Genomic DNA, 17,300 nt, shown 5'->3' with positions numbered 1-17,300 from the left:
CGTTTTAAGAGTTTTTCTGAAGAGTAGCAGATCGTTGTTGGCTTTTAGATGGAGAGGTAGGGCATTCAACATTTTGGAGGCACTGTTGACAAAGTTTCATCCTCCCCAGGAGGCTAACTTAAATCTTGATATAGAGACATCTTTTGAGGTCGGGGATCTTAGGGTCCTCTGAGGGGAGTGAAACTTGAATTCTTTCTTCAGGTAGTCTGGTCCTGTACCATGTAAAGACTTGAATGTGATGAAAGAGCTTTAAAGATGGCTCTTTGTCTGACTGCCAGCCAATGCAGCTGTCTAAGTGTTGCTGAGACAGATTGGAATTTTGGAATGCCCGAGAGCAGTCGAGCAGCATCGTGCTGAAGACTTTGCAGTTTATTCATATGTTGTTGCTGCATATTCATGTTTAGAGCATTGCAGCAGGCAATGTTTGAAAGATCATGAATGTCGCTACTGTTTTTTGAAGCTCCAATGGTATAAAAGTCAGAACTTTCTTCAACGTCCTCAGAGGGTAGAAGGGCGATGATGTAATAACTGCATTGGCCTGGGTAATGAAGCTGAGTTTGTCATCCAGCAATTCTCCCAGGTTACGAACCTTTCTTACAGGAGTGGGAAGAGATCCTAGTTCAGATGGCCACCAGGAAGGAGACCAGAGTGATGCTGAGTTTCCAAATAGAATGACCTCGGTCTTTGCGGAGTTGAGGTTCGGCCAGTTATAAGCCATCTACTCACTGCTTGCATGAGGTTATGGAACCTCATGCCGGTGTCCTGCTCACTCTTGGTCAGAGAGATCACGATCTGCCTATGGTTGGCATAGGATGTAAGTGAGAATCCAAAAGATCTAATTAACTCAGCCAGTCCTGAAACTAAATATTAAATAGTGTCGGACTCAACAGCGATCCCTGGGGAACCCCACAGGGAGAGGAAAAGGAATCTGAGGTGAATTTGTTGAGTGCCACTGATTGCTTCTGATAAAGCAGGAAAGAGCTTAATAGTGCAAGAGCAGGTCTGCTAATCCCGATGTTTCGGAGGCGGCCAATCAAGAGATCGTGGTGGACAGTATTGAAGACTGCGGTCAGGTCTAACAAGATAAAAGCAGCACTGCCCTCTTAATCAAGGGATTTTCTAATCTCTTCCGTAGAGATTAATAAGGGCAGTTTCAGTACGATGGCTACGACAGAACCAATATTGAGTGGGATCCAAGAGTTCGTTCTCCATTATGTAAGTTGTTGATTCAGTGTCAATCTTAGCAGGGATTGTAGCTGAGAAATGGGCCGGTAGCTGTTGTAAACGGTAGGGGGCATTGAATTACAATACAATATATGAGCCTCTTGACACAAGCTAATATGAATCCCTTAACGCTCAGCAGTTGGGCGGTCGACTGTAGTTCATACAGACTGCATAATAGTTTCCTTACACTGCTTGACACTCACATAAGACAAAACTTCTTTAAGTCCTGTCCATCTCCCAGTACCGCACATTCCGCAGCAATAAACCCTCCATCACCAACTGAGCAGGCATGGAATAACGGAAGAGAACTGTCATTGCCACTGGCCGACGGAGGGTGTAATTCAGTCCCCACTGCAGGTCCCTACAAACTACGATGAGTGTTGACATCTCACAATGACAGTCAGACATATCATGATATTAATAAAGCCCGTTCCATCAGATCTCTCCACTCTGTCTCCCCTCAACCTGTGCCTGCGCAGGAGCATGAACTTTAAACAAAACATCTCAGAATGGACAACCCAGCGCAGTCACCAGCGGAGCGGACTATGTACATATGAAATCCAATCTAGGGACCAGCAGTGCTGCTCAAAGCTCCCAGCTTACTGAAAACCACACACTGAGCAGATCTCTCTCCCACTGCTGAGCGCTGCGTCCTGTAACGCGATAATCCCACTTTGATGGTCATCACGCCCGACATGGCAACACTTCCCACATAGGATCAAAAAAAGACAACGCGCTTCCCACCACTCACACTACAGGGTGTATCAGGCTACCTTCAGTGCCCCCCCCCCCCATAGGAGTAGGAAGCACTATAAAATGTTGCAATACAATACAATGATGTGGAGAAAAGGCAGGTCTAGTGTTTCAGCCGACAGAGAACTGTGCAGAGTGGGTGGGCAATGTTCTTCAGGTAGGCACCGCTGCCCTGGCTGTGTATCTGTGTGTCTGTGCAGCTGTGTTAGCTCTGCTTTCTCCCCCCAGGGGTCTGTCTCTGCCTGCACCACACTGAGGGGGCCTCCTGCCAGCGCTGTATGGATGGTTTCTATGGCAACCCGTTCATAGGAAGACCTGATGACTGCAAACCCTGCCCGTGCCCCGGGGGCTCCTCCTGCGCCGTGATACCCACCAGCGGAGAAGTGGTGTGCACGAACTGCCCTCTGGGGCAAATGGGTAAGCATTCCACAACTATACCAGGTGTTAGGGGGCGCCTCAGCCTGATAGATAGTACTGCCTGCAAGTGATTTGTAGAACGATTAAGACTGTTTACACTTTCAGCAGCTACTTCTAGGCACTGTCAATCCACAGAAGCAAGGAACCCTGAGGAGAAGGTGTTGGATGCCACACAGTGTGCCCGAATGTTAATGTTAATTGTGCTTATAGAGCGCGAACTGATACCCGAAGGTGACCTGGCGCTATGAGAAGACCTACTGTAAGCTGGAAGGCAGAGATATCAAATTAATTAGAGAAAAGCCATGTTTTTAACGCCTTTCTAAAAGGCTAGAGGTTCGATATACTTCTAAGGGTTAATGGTAGAGCGTTCCGTGACTTAGCCGCATTGACCGTAAAGCTCCTGCCACACCAGTTAGCTTTTTTTACCCGAGAGATGTTGATGAATTTTTGGTCTGCTGACCGTAATGCTCTCTTTGGCAGATACCAGTTAAAACGATCTTTTAGAAATTCTGGTCCAATACCATGAAGGGCTTTAAATACTAGACACAGGGACTTAAATTGAGTATGTTTACTGACTGTGAGCCAGTGAAGTTGTTTTATTTTAGCTGAGATAGACTTGTATTTAGGTGTAGCTGTTATAAGTCTGGCTGCAGCGTTCTGCAACATTTGTAGTTTGTTCGTCGACCCTTTGTGGATCGTAAGCTATAAACTATTACAATAATGTAGTCTAGACATTATAAGGGCCGATACTACAGTTTGTTGTGCTTCCCTCGACAGAAGGGGCATTATTTTTTTGCAGGATTTAAGAATGTATGAGGTAGTGGAGGCAACATGGTTAACTTGGTCCCTAAAACTCAATTTGTCATCAATCAAGACTCCTAGATTCTTGACCTTCTTAATTGGTGTGGGTAACGAGCCCATCTCTTCTGGCCAGCAACTAGGGGTCCAGAAACTGGGGTTGTTTCCAAAAAGTACTACCTCCGTTTTATTGGAATTAAGCTTAAAACAGATCTGGGACCTCCAGACTTCCACAGCTTTTCATACAATCCTGCAGCCTTATCGCAGTTTCCTGTATGTCCTCTGGTACTAATGTCACCACGATTTGGGTGTCGTCAGCGTAGGACGTTAAGGTAAAGCCAAAGCTCTGAATTAGGGGAGCTACTGATGACACGTAAACATTAAACAATGCTGGGCTCAACGACGAACCCTGCGGTACCCCACAGGGCAGGGAGAAAGATTTATCTTCAAATTCATCTAATGTCACTGTTTGACTTCTATCAGTGAGAAACAATTTAAGAAGCTTCCACGCAGTGTCTTTGATCCCTAACTCGTCCAGTTGGTCCATCAACAAAGCGTGATGGACCGTGTCGAAAGCCGCAGATAGGGCCAACATAATCAGTACGGCCTTTCCCCCTTGATCCAGAATAGTCCTAATTTCCTCTGTGGACTTTAGGAGCGCCGTTTCTGTACTATGGGCCTCTCTAAACCCATGCTGAGTTGGATCAAGGGCCCGTGAATCCTGCAGAAATTTGTTGCGTTGGGTGTTCAAATTACTTTCTATGAGCTTGGCAGGCATTGGTAACCTGGAAATAGGTCTAAAGTTATTGGGATCACTAGCATCTAGGTTAGGTTTTTTAAGAAGAGGCAAAATGGAGGTAGGTTTCCATTCTTTGGGGAAGTATCCTTCTAGATACATGCTGTTAATGATGTAGGTCAGTTGTTTTGCGACAGGCTCGGCTGCCAGTTTTAAAATTGAGCACGGACAGGGGTCAGTAGGAGAGCCTGATTTAACTTTCTCCAAAGGTTTGCGGGTATCAGATGCATTTAAGCCGGCAAAAAAATTGAAGGTTGGCATATCAGGGTTAGTTACCTGCTGGCATTCAGTCGTACCGATATTATGGGGGGAAGAGGAATCTGAAAATGTTAAGAAGATACTCTTAACTTTTTCAAAATAAAATTGAGCAATTTTTATTACAAAGCTCTTGACTGGCTGCAATGGGAGGAGTGCGGGATGAGATAAAGAGTTTACTATTTTAAAAAGCTCTTTAGGGTAATTTTTGGCTGATTTAATTTTGTTGCTGAAAAACTCTTGTTTTGTGTTTTTAAGTAGTTGTTTATATAGTGCCAGGCCCGCTTTGTATTCCTTTTTATCATTTTCCTTGTAGCCCCCCCCCCCCTCCATATTCTTTCCAGGCGTTTGCAGGCCTTCTTTTGGTCATTCAGCTCCTTCAAATGCCATGGTGAGGAGGGATGTTGTCTAGTATGGCCAAGGCATTTTAAAGGGGCTAGCTTGTCCCCTGCAGTTTCTAGCCATTTAGTGTATGATCTGGTTGCCTCGTCCAGATTGCTAGGAGTAGGAGTGATCATGTCAGTTAATGTTTGATATAGGTCCCCTGCTTTTACCTTGTTCCAGGCTTTATTTTTAGAAAGACTTATTGATAGATTCTGTACTTTGCGATCCCGTATCGAGAGCTCAAAAAAGACTGCCGAATGGTCAGACCAAACTAGCGGGAAGATTCTAGTTACAGAGAGCTGCAGATTATTTGAGAAGATGCTGTCTAATGTATGGCGGCTTGATGAGTGGCACCCCTAACCAATTGCTCCAAATTTCTGCCTTTCATCAAGTCAAGTAGATTAGAGGTGTCTGAATCAAGGGGCAATTCAAGGAGATAATTAAAATCTCCTAGAATGGAGCAGAAAGTAGACTTATAACACTGAACGCCACACCCCTGCCCTTGGTCTGTTGCAGCCCCCTCCTCACAATTGAATCTAATGCTCACCGGGTGTCTAGTAATTCCATGTAGTGTCCAATCATTGACTCCACTCACTGTCATTTACTGGCACCTGCCCTGTCCACCCAGCATCCAATCATTGACGCAAACTCATTGTCATTAACTGGCACCTGCCCTGTCCACCCAGCGTCCAATCATTGACGCCACTCACTATCATTTACTGGCACCTACCCTGTCCACCCAGTGTCCAATCATTGACGCCACTCACTGTCATTTACTGGCACCTGCCCTGTCCACCCAACGTCGAATCATTGATGCCACTCACTATGATTTACTGGCACCTGCCCTGTCCACCGAGCGTCCAATCATTGATGCCACTCACTGTCATTTACTGGCACCTGCCCTGTCCACCCAGTGCTTGATCGTTGGCTCTGCTCACTTTCATTTACTGACACCTGCCCTGTCCACCCAGTGTCCTCATGCACAGTGATCCCAGGCAGAGTCCATCCAGTAATTATATTTGCTGTCCATCTAGTGATGCCTTGTAGGGTCCATCTAGTCAGCCAATATAAGGCCAATCTTGTGAACCCTTGTAAGGTCCACCCAGTGACCGATTGAAAGGTCCACCCAGTGACCCCTTGTGAGGTCCACCCAGTGACCCCTTGTGAGGTCCACCCAGTGACCCCTTTTAAGGTCCATCCAGTGACTCCATGTGTCCACCCAGTGACTCTGTGATGTATCCATCGAGTGACTCCATGTTGTGTCCATCCAGTGACTCTGTGATGTGTACATCCAGTGACCCCTTGCGAGGTCCTCCTAGTGACCCCTTGTAAAGTCCATCCAGTGACTCCATGATGTGTCCATCCAATGACTCTGTGATGTGTACATCCAGTGACCCCTTGTATGGTCCATCCAATGACTCCATGATGTGTCCATCCAGTGACTCCATGATGTGTCTATCCAGTGACTCAGTGATGTGTACATCCAGTGACCCCTTGCGAGATCCGCCCAGTGACCCCTTGTAAGGTCCATCCAGTGACTCCATACTGTGTCCATTCAGTGAAGCTTAACAAATCATCCGAGTGGCCCCAGGCAGTGCCCGTTCATTGGAAATACAACAGTTGATGGACAGAATGCAGAACAATGTCATACATTCACCCCAGTACAGAGATCTGGGCCTAAATCCATCGTTTTTTTGCTCACCATGCCATTCCAGTTTGAACCCAGCCATATGCAAATCAGTCTTGACCCTGTGCCTCATGTGAACAGTCCAGCCCGAACTGCCATGCCAGGTCCTCCCTGGACTGGAAACAAGCATCCTAGGACCGGTTTCGGGGTTTAACTGGGGGTGAATGTTTTGCCAATGTGCAACATTCCGTCCATCATCTTGTGTGTTTTGCTGAGTGCCCGTTCATTGACTGACCCCATGCAGTGTTCATCCAGTGCCTCTGCAGAGTCCATCCAGTGGTCTCAAGCAGCATACGTTCTGTGACTCAATTCACTATCATTCAGTGACCATTTACAGTGTCCATCCTGTAACTATATCCATTGTCCACCTAGTGGCGCCATGTAGGGTGTGTCCAGTGACCCCTGTGAGGCGTCCATCTAGTGAGGCTAAACTGTGTCCATCAAGTGGACCCACACAGTGACATTGTGCATGATCGATCTAGTGACCCCATGCAGTGTTCATCCAGTGCTTCTGCAGTGTCCATCCTGTGGTCCCACGCAGTGTCTATTCTGTGACTCCATTGATGTACAGGATAGTAACTATATGAATGAATGATAATGTTTTATTAAGCGCAACGTTTGTCCGGAGTTGTCTTGGAGCTGTGCGAGATAGGGAGAAGTGGAACTCAATAGCTGGATTGCTGGACAAAGAGCAGGGTTTTTAAAGATCTCCAAAATATGGAGAGAAATGCAGCTGCTTTTAGATTATAAGGGAGACGTGTCCAATGTAGTGCCGTGGACCTAAAGAAACGTATGCCACCCAGGATGAACGTTTGAAAGATGACACCACCAAATGCATGGTGGAACTGGAGCGCATAGTCCTGCCAGGCGTGCACCACCTCCGATTCTTCTTGAAGTAGGTAGGGCCCTGCCCATGAAGGGGCTTATAGGTCCTGCATAAAGCCTTAAAGATGACACGTTGTTTAACCAGCTGCCAGTGCTATTTTCTTATGGCCGCTTTCACCGAATGAAATTTAGGGATTTTCAGGAGGAACTGTGTAGCAGCGTTTGGAAGAGTTTGTAATTTCTTTAAGGAACCCTTAGGTAGATCTAAATAAGACTGTTACAGTAATCCAGTCTTGCCAAAACAAGTGTAGTGGCCAAAGCTTTTAATAGATCGAAGGGTATGTATTTTTCGAGCATCGAAGGTTCACAAGGTGACCTTATTCACTTGCATTTTGTATTTCAGTTCAGTATCCATTAGTACCCCGAGATTTTTAACTGTCGAGGCGGGTGTTGGACGTGTTCCCAGATCCGATAGTCACCACGCCGGGGACCGAAAAGACGTGTTATTCCCAAAAAGAATAACCTCCATCAGTTCAGTTTCAGACAATTGCAGTCCTTACATATACTTACTGCACTCATGCAGTTCCTAAATAGGTCACTTGAGTGGACATCATCTTTTGAAAGTGACACTACTATCTATGCGGTAGAGCTAGGGCCTGACATTCTAGCCTGAGGTAACAAATACGGTCAGCCAAACGATTAGGGTTGACCATATCGAAAGCTGCTGAGAGATCGTACAGGATGAGTGCAGCATTTCCTCCCCATCCAATGCTGCTTTGATTTACTAACATGTGTCCATCCAGTGTACCCTTGTAAGATTCCTCCAGTGACTCCATGGTGTGTCCAACCAGTGAACCCTTGAAAGGTTCACCCAATGACTCCACGGTGTGCCCATCCAGTGAACCCTTATAAGATTCCTCCAGCGACTCCACGGTGTGTCCATCCAGTGAACCCTTGTAGGATCCTATAGTGACTCCACGGTGTGTCTATCCAGTGAACCCTTGTAAGATTCCTCCAGTGACTCCACGGTGTGTCCATCCAGTGAACCCTTGTAAGATTCCTCCAGCGACTCCACGGTGTGTCCATCCAGTGAACCCTTGTAAAATTCCTCCAGCGACTCCACGGTGTGTTCATCCAGTGAACCCTTGTAAGATTCCTCCAGTGACTCCACGGTGTGTCCATCCAGTGAACTCTTGTAAGATTCCTCCAGCGACTCCACGGTGTGTCCATCCAGTGAACCCTTGTAGGATTCCTATAGTGACTCCACGGTGTGTCCATCCAGTGAGGCTAACCTGTGTTCATCGAATTGGCCCCATGCAGTGATCATCCAGTGAACCCTTATAAGGTTCCTCCAGTGACTCCACGGTGTGTCCATCCAGTGAAGCTAAACAGAATCATTTGCATGGCCCGAGGCAGTGCGTAATTATTGACTGATTCCATGAAATGTGAATCCTTGTCTCTGCAGTGCCCATCTTGTGGTCCCATGCAGTGTCCATCCAGTGACTCCATTCATTGTACAGGATAGTGCAGTGTCCATTCTGTAACTATATCCAGAGTCTATCTAGTGGCCCCATGCACTGACCTCGTGTGTACATGTATCCCATGCAGTGACCTCGTGTGTACACGTATCCCATGCAGTAATCTTGTGTGTACATGTATCCCATGCAGTGGCCTTGTGTGTACACATATCCCATGCAGTGGCCTTCTGTGTGCACATTTCACATGCAGTGACCTTGTGTGTTCATGTATCCCATTCAGTGACCCCATCTGTACACATATCCCATGAACTGACTTTGTGTGTGCACGTATCATATGCAGTGGCCTTGGGTGTACATGTGTCACACTCACATGCAGTGAACTTGCATGTACACGTACCCATGCAGTGGCCTTGTTTGTGCACCTATCCCATGTACTGAGCTCATGTGTACACGTATCCCATGCACTGACCTTGTGTGCGAACGTATCCCATGCAGTAACCTTGTGTGTGCACATATCGCATGTAATGACCTTGTATGTGCATGTATCCCATGCAGTGACCGCGTGTGTGCACATATCCCATGCAGTGACCTTGAGTTTTCAGGTATCCCATGTAGTGACCTTGTGTGTATTGGTATCCAATGCAGTGACCTTGTGTGTACATGTATCCTACGCAGTGATCTTGTGTGTACACGTATACCATGCAGTGACATAGTGTGTGCTCGTTTCCCACGCAGTGACCTTGTGTGTGCACGTATCCCATGCAGTGACAATGTTGTCGTCCAGAATGATGTCTAGGTTCCTCGTGTGGTCAGTGGGGGTAGGAGTAGGTCCGAGGTCTGAGGGCCACCAGGATGCATCCATAGGGAGCTTTTGTTTCCAAAAATCAGTACCTCTGTCTTGTCCGAGTTGAGCTTAAGGCAGTTGTCCATCATCCAGTTGACAATGTCTGTCATGCAGTTGTGGAAGTTGGTCTTGGTGGTGTCTTCGGAGAGGGAGAGGATGAGTTGTGTGTCGTCAACGTCAGATATGATGCTGAGTTTGGGGGTTTTCGCGATGCTGTCCAGAGGTGTCATATAAGTGTTGTAGAGGGTAGAGCTGAGCGAGGATCCTTGGGGTACTCCACAGATGATTTCCTTGTGTTCGGAGGGGACGGATGCAAGGCATACTTTTTGCATTCCCTCAGGGAGGAAAGAGACGATCCATCTGAGAGCGGCTCCATGGATGCCTACGTCGTACAGGCTTGTGGTGAGTGTGTGGTGGGAGACCATATCAAAGGCTGCCGAGACGTCTAGGAGGATCAGAGCTGCAGTCTGTCCTGGTTGAGTAGGGCTTGGAAGTCGTTAGTAGCTGCGATGAGAGCTGTCTTGGTGGTGAGGTTGCTGTGGAATCCATATAGGGAGGAGTCAGTAAGGTTCTGTAGCAGATGTAAGGGGAGTTTTTGGATGGTGGCTTTTTCTAATACTTCGGCCTGGAATGGAAACAGGGAGATCGTTTGGTAGTTGTCGAGTTTGCTCGGGTCTGCCAATGCTTTCTTTAGTAGGGCATTGACTTTTGCATGTTTTCAGTTCGTGGGCAAGGTATCCATGGCAATTGAGGTGTTGAACAAGGCCAGTATGTGGCGGATTCTGGCTTCGGTTAGGTTGAAGCTGTGGTGAGTTGGGGCCCCTGGGTGGACCGAGTTTATGTGGGAGGCGGTGTCCTGTTGGGCGAGCTGGCTCTATTTGGTAAGTGGGATGTCTGTGGTGGTAGCGGGGTTGTTGTGTTGCGTGAAAAAGTCAGTGGCCTTGGGCTGGGGTTTGAAGTTTCTGTAGATGTTGGCTATCTTGTCATGGAAGAAGGTTGCAAGGTTGTCGCAGAGTTCCTGTGAGGGGGTAACGTTGTTTGTTGCAGCTGAGGGGTTGGAGAATTCTTTGGCGATGTTCAAGAGTTATTTGCTTTTATTGGAGCTTGATTCGATGCATGAGGCTAAGGCCTTTTTCTTCAGTTCTCTCAACTGTCTGTGGTAGTGATTGAGGGCTACCTTGAAGGCGGTCTTGTCAGTCGTATCCTTGCTGGCGCGCCATCTCCTTTCCAGTTGTTTCCAGTGTCATTTAGCTGTTCTAAGGTCTTCAGTGTACCAGCTAGCCTGCTTGGTGGGCTTTCTGTGGGTGTTGTTGCTGATGGGAGCAATGCTGTTGGCGCTGTTGGTGATCCAATTTTTTAAGTTTCTGACGTTCAGGTCTTGGTTGTTGGAGGAGATGGGGTGGGTGGTAATGAGAGCATTGATCCATGTGTCCTATGAAACTTTGCTCTAGCTGCAATGTGGGGTAGAGCAGATTTGGGGCGGAGGTCCGTGAGCTGGTGATGATGAAGTGGACAATGGAGTGGTCAGTCATCGTGAGTTCCAGGGTGTGGCCGCATCTGATGTGGTCTCTGGAGGTGAATATAGGGTCTAGTATGTGGCCTGTGGTGTGCGTGGAGTAGTAGGTGAGTTGTTTGATTCCACTGTTGGTCATGCTGTTGAGGAGGTTGGTAGAGTTGATGTCATTGTGGTCGTCAAGATGAAAGTTGATGTCACCGAGGAAATTGTAGTTGTTGGACTTTATGACGAGGAGGGGCGATGAAGTCAGTGATTAAGTTGCAAAAGGCTTGGTCCTAAAGGACAGTAGGCGAGGGTGCCCCTGATGGGGGTTTTGCTGCCTGTTTGCAGTCAGAAGTTGAGGTGCTCCATGACTAGGATGTTGGTGTCATTTGTGGTGGTGCATTGGATGAATTCCTTGTGTATGATGGCAACACAATGCGTGCTTGTATCCCATACAGTGACCTTGTGCTTGCTCGTATCCCATGCAGTGACCTTCTGTGTGCTTGTATCCCATGCAGTGACCTTGTGTGTGCTTGTATCCCATGCAGTGACCATGTGTGTGCACATACTCCATGGAGTGGCCTTGTGTATGCTCGTATCCCATTCAGTGACCTTGTGTATAGTATACACGTATCCCATGCAATGACCTAGTGTGTGCACATTTCCCATGCAGTGACCTTGTGTGTGCACATACCTCATTCAGTGACCTAGTGTGTGCACCTATCCCATGCAGTGGCTTTGTGTGTGCACATACCCCATGCAGTGACTTTGTGTGTGCTTGTATCCTATGCAGTGACCATGTGTGTGCACATACCCCATGCAATACCCTTGTGTGTGCACATACTCCATGCAATGCCCTTGTGTGTGCACATACTCCATGCAATGCCCTTGTGTGTGCACATACCCCATGCAGTGACTTGGTGTGTGCTTGTATCCCATGCAGTGACCGTGTGTGTGCACATACCCCATGCAATACCCTTGTGTGTGCACATACTCCATGCAATGCCCTTGTGTGTGCACATACTCCATGCAATGCCCTTGTGTGTGCACATCCCCCATGCACTGACTCGGTGTGTGCTTGTATCCCATGCAGTGACCTTGTGTGTGCACATACCCCATGCAATACCCTTGTGTGTGCACATACTCCATGCAGTGCCCTTGTGTGTGCACATATTCCATGCAATGCCCTTGTGTGTGCACATACTCCATGCAATGCCCTTGTGTGTGCAAATACTCCATGCAGTGCCCATGTATCTGCACGTATCTTTCGTTGCTCACCGCGGGGCCCCGGTAGCCCCATGTGCCGCCTCATAGGTGACAAGGGTCCCGAAGCTCTGGGGCCCCCGGCTCTCTCCTGCCTCCTCTAAGAACAGCCAAGTGCGCCCCACTCTCAGCTGACTCCCCCACACGCAGAGACGAGCCATGTTTGTCGGAGTGTCGGGACATTAATCATGTCTGTGGAATTCACTGTTGCACAAACGTCACTTCTTTTGCAATCAAAAACATAGGGTCTTGGTGACTTGCCAAACACTAAATATACTATTTGGTAATCTAAAAAACAGAGCTGCGCCCAGAAGACTACATGTGATTACCGAGGCACTAATGGTATATGTATAAAAGCGTGCGGGCAGAAAAGGCGCCCGAGCATCCTTGGAGTGGGCTATGGAGTAAGTGAAAGAAAAGTAGTTCGGTTAAACAATTCTGCTGTGAGTGAGTAACAAAGTCCAGAAGCCAACACAGAACAGGGTCCTCCGCCAAGTAGCGCCTTCTTGACCCTCAAAAAAGACTACTTGAAGGCGTTAATGCCCCTCGACGCGTGCATGGGACGCGGCCTCACCAAGACCGGAGGCGTTCATCCAAAGAGGGCCCTGATGGTTTCACCGAGAACCTCAAAGTAATGATTTCTCCAGCGGAATTTCCTCAAAATGGCGGACGCTTGAGGCATACTTAGGCTCGCCTACCAGTAACCTGGGATTCTGGAGTCTCGTGGCGTCACTGAAGCTCGAGCCGGGCCCAGCTATAGGCAGCTGAAATGATCAGAAGGTGTTCCCGTCATGTGTGACACCGCGGTACACTGGCCCCGCCTCCATGAGGCAGAGCATTGTGGGACAGCATCTCTTGATCAGATGCATGCATGCTCATGTCACGCTGATGCGGGTCACGGGACACGCACCACTGTCAAATGGGACACGACAACGTGAAATGGGAGACCCCTACATTAAATAAGAGAGTTCCTCCATGACTCAGTAATTCAAAGGCTCAGAGGCAGGGTTACACTAACAGCTGGATGCCCACCCTTGACAAGGTAAGTCTGAACCTTTTACAATTCACCTGTCCAACCCTTTTGAGAGGAAACGGAGGCGGTGACTCCAGCCTCTTTTGGAAGAAATTCAATGTTTGACAAGTTTTGTTAAATCAATAGAGATATGCTTCTCTCTTTCTTCAGTGTGTGACACCTCTGGGTATCATGGCTGCCTGCCCCCATGGGGCATTAACCCATTTATGTTAGAGTAAGACTGCCCAGGCTCCGACGCAACATGTTTTTGCTTAGTTGATTCACAATATGGGAATTTTGAACTTGAGAGTGTGTGATGCGCTGCGATTTACAGGGGTGCATGAATTGATTCAAACCGAGGGATCTATTTTATAATATTGAAGTCATTTCACTGTGAATTTAGTGCCACATATAATAATTATGGCACCTTATCATACTGACTTAAAACTGTATCTGTTTTATTTATTCATATTTTCAGGTTTCCTCATACAAAACAAACCCTGTGTGTTCAAAGTTCCTTACAGTCTACATTTGATACTCAGACATGATCATTTAAAAAAAATAATAATAATCGTCCCCAGAAATCAGGGGTGGTGATTTGGTCTTGAAGAAAGCCACAGACCCATTCTGGATTATGAGGGATGCTGAAACATGTTGACAAGTGGATGGCGCGAGTCTACTATTGACTCGAAGTTTGTCAAACATTGTCTTCTAATTTGACAAAGAAACCTGCAACAAAATAGGCTAGGATTTCTATAGGCCATTTTAACTCTTAATTATGCATCCCAGTTATCACTCCAGGGACTTCCTTATATTCCCTCAAACCTATGTTGTAGGTTCTTGAAGAGCTCTGAAAACACCAGAGCCCATCCAGACGGACTATGTTTTCTCTCAATGACGAGGGAACATAATGATAATAAAGCCTGCCACCATTGGTGGGTGAGGATTCTACACCCTAAAAGTAATACCTGAAATAAAATAGTGGTAAAGCAATGGTGCTGCTTCGATTGTGTTTTTCCTCACAGTTGGGTGACAACATGATTTTCTCAAATCTTTGCTGTGGTTGGCAGCGATGAGATAGGGTGAACAATTTCTGGCACAGTAGGATCCAGTCCAGGCTTTCTCAAAAGTTTAGACTTCAGTATCTGATTAGTGTCCATGCCTATTGCCTTCTCCATAAGAGAGGATCTTCCAGAGAAATAACATCTTTGCAATATTTGCGGAATTCATAAAATAGAGACATTTAATCAGCGAGCTATCCAGATCCCAGCCTCTTCTTCTCAGTAGCATTGGATTCAAAGGGAATCTGACATAATCTGTCCTTCACCCCGCAAACTCTCCAGATAGTCTTCCCTCTCCCCCATAAACTCTTGAGATAGTCTCGCAACCATAGCTAAAAGCTCTTCATATGACTATTGTGTCTACTGTCTTACTGTCTGCATGCACCTTCACATTCCTTTGCCTTCTAGTCTAGGATTGTTGACTCTGTCACGATTGGGAGAAGGGGGTCCTAATGGAAAGTTAAGGGTCAATGCCAAAGGAGTTACTAGAACAAGGCTGCATTGTAAGGATCATTTGGTGTTGTTCTCCTGTTTGTGGAATATAGTTTTCTCCTAAATGTGTGGAGTCTGCCATTCTCTACGAGGACATTGCATCAGTTATGAGAAAAATGATCAACCTCCGACCTGTAAAGTCTAACAATCTAGCCAATACCCAAAATACTCTTGAGAGAAGATCTCCCTCCTATTCCCCTGTACCCCAGGGATAATCTATACCTCACCCCATAAACTCTTAGGATAATCTTCCACCAACCTCTTAAACTCTTGAGATATTCTAGCTCCCAAGCCATAAACGTTTGAGATAATCAACCTCTCACTTCCTTAAACTCTTGAGAAAATCAATTTACACCTCACAAACTCCTGAGATAATCTACCTCCCCATACACTCTTGAGATAATCTTCCACCGACCCTCAGTAAACACTTAAAATAATCTATCCTCTAAACACTCAAAATAATCTACCTCACCCATAAACTCACTCCTCAGATAATCTATTCCCCATCCTCTACCATCTTCAGATAATTTAGCCATCACCTCTTAAACATTTTAGATAATCTATCCTCTATCCCTGTAAACTCTTGAGATAATCTATACCCTGACCCCAGTAAACACTTGAGATAACCTAACTCAACCACCACAAAATCTAGAAATGATCAAACCCCACCCTTGTAAAATCTTGAGATTAAATACCTCCAACTCCCATAAACTCTTGAGATAACCTTTCCCCACCTCTATAAACTCTCGAGATAATCCACCCCACTCCTATAAACACTTGAGATAATCTACCCCTACTTCATAAACTTGACATAATCTAGTCACCACCCCGTAAACTCTTGAGGTACTCTACCTCCCACTTCTTTAAATCTTGAGATAAAATAACTGCACCCCATAAACACTTGAGATAACATAGCCCCACCCCGTAAACTCTTGAGATAATCTGCCTTGACTCAAGCAAACTCGAGATAATCTAGCCACCTCCTCTGTAAACTTTTGAGATAATCTATTACTTGTACATACTTGAGAGAATCTACCGTCCACCCCTCTAAACTTCTGTGAGAATCTACTTCCCACCTAATAAACTTTTGAGGCAATCTACCCCAAACCCTATACACTCTTGAGATAATCTAGCCCTTACCTCCATAAACTCTTGAGATAATGTACCTTCCACCATATAACCTATTGGGTTGATCTACCTCACACCCTCGTAAACTCTCTCCTGACTAATAGACAGTACCTATTTTCTTTTTTAGAAAAACTTTAGGCAAAGACAACATGGAAATCAGTTCTTCCCAAAGGAAGCCCAGTGTCTTGATTCCCTGTATAGATCTGCTCATGGCCAAGGATCATCTGTCCTCCCATGGAAGGCACTTTTACATGTGACCACTAGTGTATTGGTAATCAATGATGTCTGATCTCATGGGGATCACTAATGATTGGAAATTAACTATTTGTTGTAAACATCACCTAATTCTTATGCTGCCCTTAAACAAGTAAACAACCGTAAATACACATGCAGAACTAGCACCTTGGATAACTGTGATCGAACGTTCATGCTCTTCGAACAAAGCATCTAACATCAGACCACTTTAGTCTGTACTGCAGTGAAACACTCTAAGCAACATCTTGAAATCTAACAGGAGCAAAACATAATCTCCATTTAAAATGTAGTGACAACACAACTCAGTACGTACCTAACTCTCCTTTAATCCACGTGCGAGTTATTCCTGTGGTGGTATTTGTATCACTGCGTGGTGCCCACCCATGGACCCTTGGGAAGGGACGGTGAGTCATACGCCTAAGTCCCCGCATCGTAAACTTCATTCAGTGCCTCACCACCAACCCCACCGGCCACAGTTAACTCTGAGGAAAAAGATAGGAGCACAGATTAGATCAAGTTAGGAGCATGACTTTGGGGTCCCTTGAGGACAGAATTGGTAGAGCTGAGGATTGTCAAAGACAAAAGCGAGAGCATTGAGGGCTCTCAAAGAGATAAGCTGCATAGCTTGTACAGGTAGCTCAAGGAGAGAAATGGGAACGCTGAGGCCCCTGTAAGATAAAAGTGGGAGATCTGAGACCCCACAAGGAGCGACATAGACAGCTGAGGCCTCACAAAGAAAGACATGGTAGATCTGAGGCACCTGTAAGATTAAAGTGGGAGAGCTGAGGCCCCACAAGGATAGAAGGAATGGAACTAACAGCCCAAGTAGTGCAAGGCGAGGCTTTCGAAGAAGGAAGCAGTGAAGATGAGGATCATTGAGGATGGAGTGGTAAATCCCTGGTCCTTTGAGGAGAGAAGTGATAAAACCAGCCTCCCTAAATATGAATTAGTTGATCTAAGAACAAAATGGGTTGAGGGTCATGGTGGACGTAGCAGGTGAAGTGGAAGGCATTCCAAAAGAAAACGAGGGCTCTCAGCTAAGGGTGCGGTGAAGCTCAGGGTTCTAACTCAAAAACAAGTCTGGTGTTCCGAATGGTCTGCTCTAACAAATTCAACACCCCTCAACCACA

General features: G+C 46.4%; 1 protein-coding gene across 2 annotated transcripts in view; it reads left to right on the top strand.

Moving 5' to 3' along the window:
- Positions 1–17,300, top strand: part of LAMC3 (laminin subunit gamma 3) — a 770,318-nt gene that overhangs the window by 523,267 nt on the left and 229,751 nt on the right. For both annotated transcript variants that reach the window (XM_085613958.1, XM_085613956.1), the window contains exon 13: positions 2,206–2,394. In XM_085613958.1, the coding sequence (XP_085470084.1) occupies positions 2,206–2,394 (189 nt within the window). The remainder of the gene's footprint in view (positions 1–2,205; positions 2,395–17,300) is intronic.

Source organism: Triturus cristatus, chromosome 1_2, assembly GCF_964204655.1.
Source record: "Triturus cristatus chromosome 1_2, aTriCri1.1, whole genome shotgun sequence".
NCBI lineage: Eukaryota > Metazoa > Chordata > Amphibia > Caudata > Salamandridae > Triturus > Triturus cristatus.
This window is presented reverse-complemented; position numbering and strand designations above follow the sequence as displayed.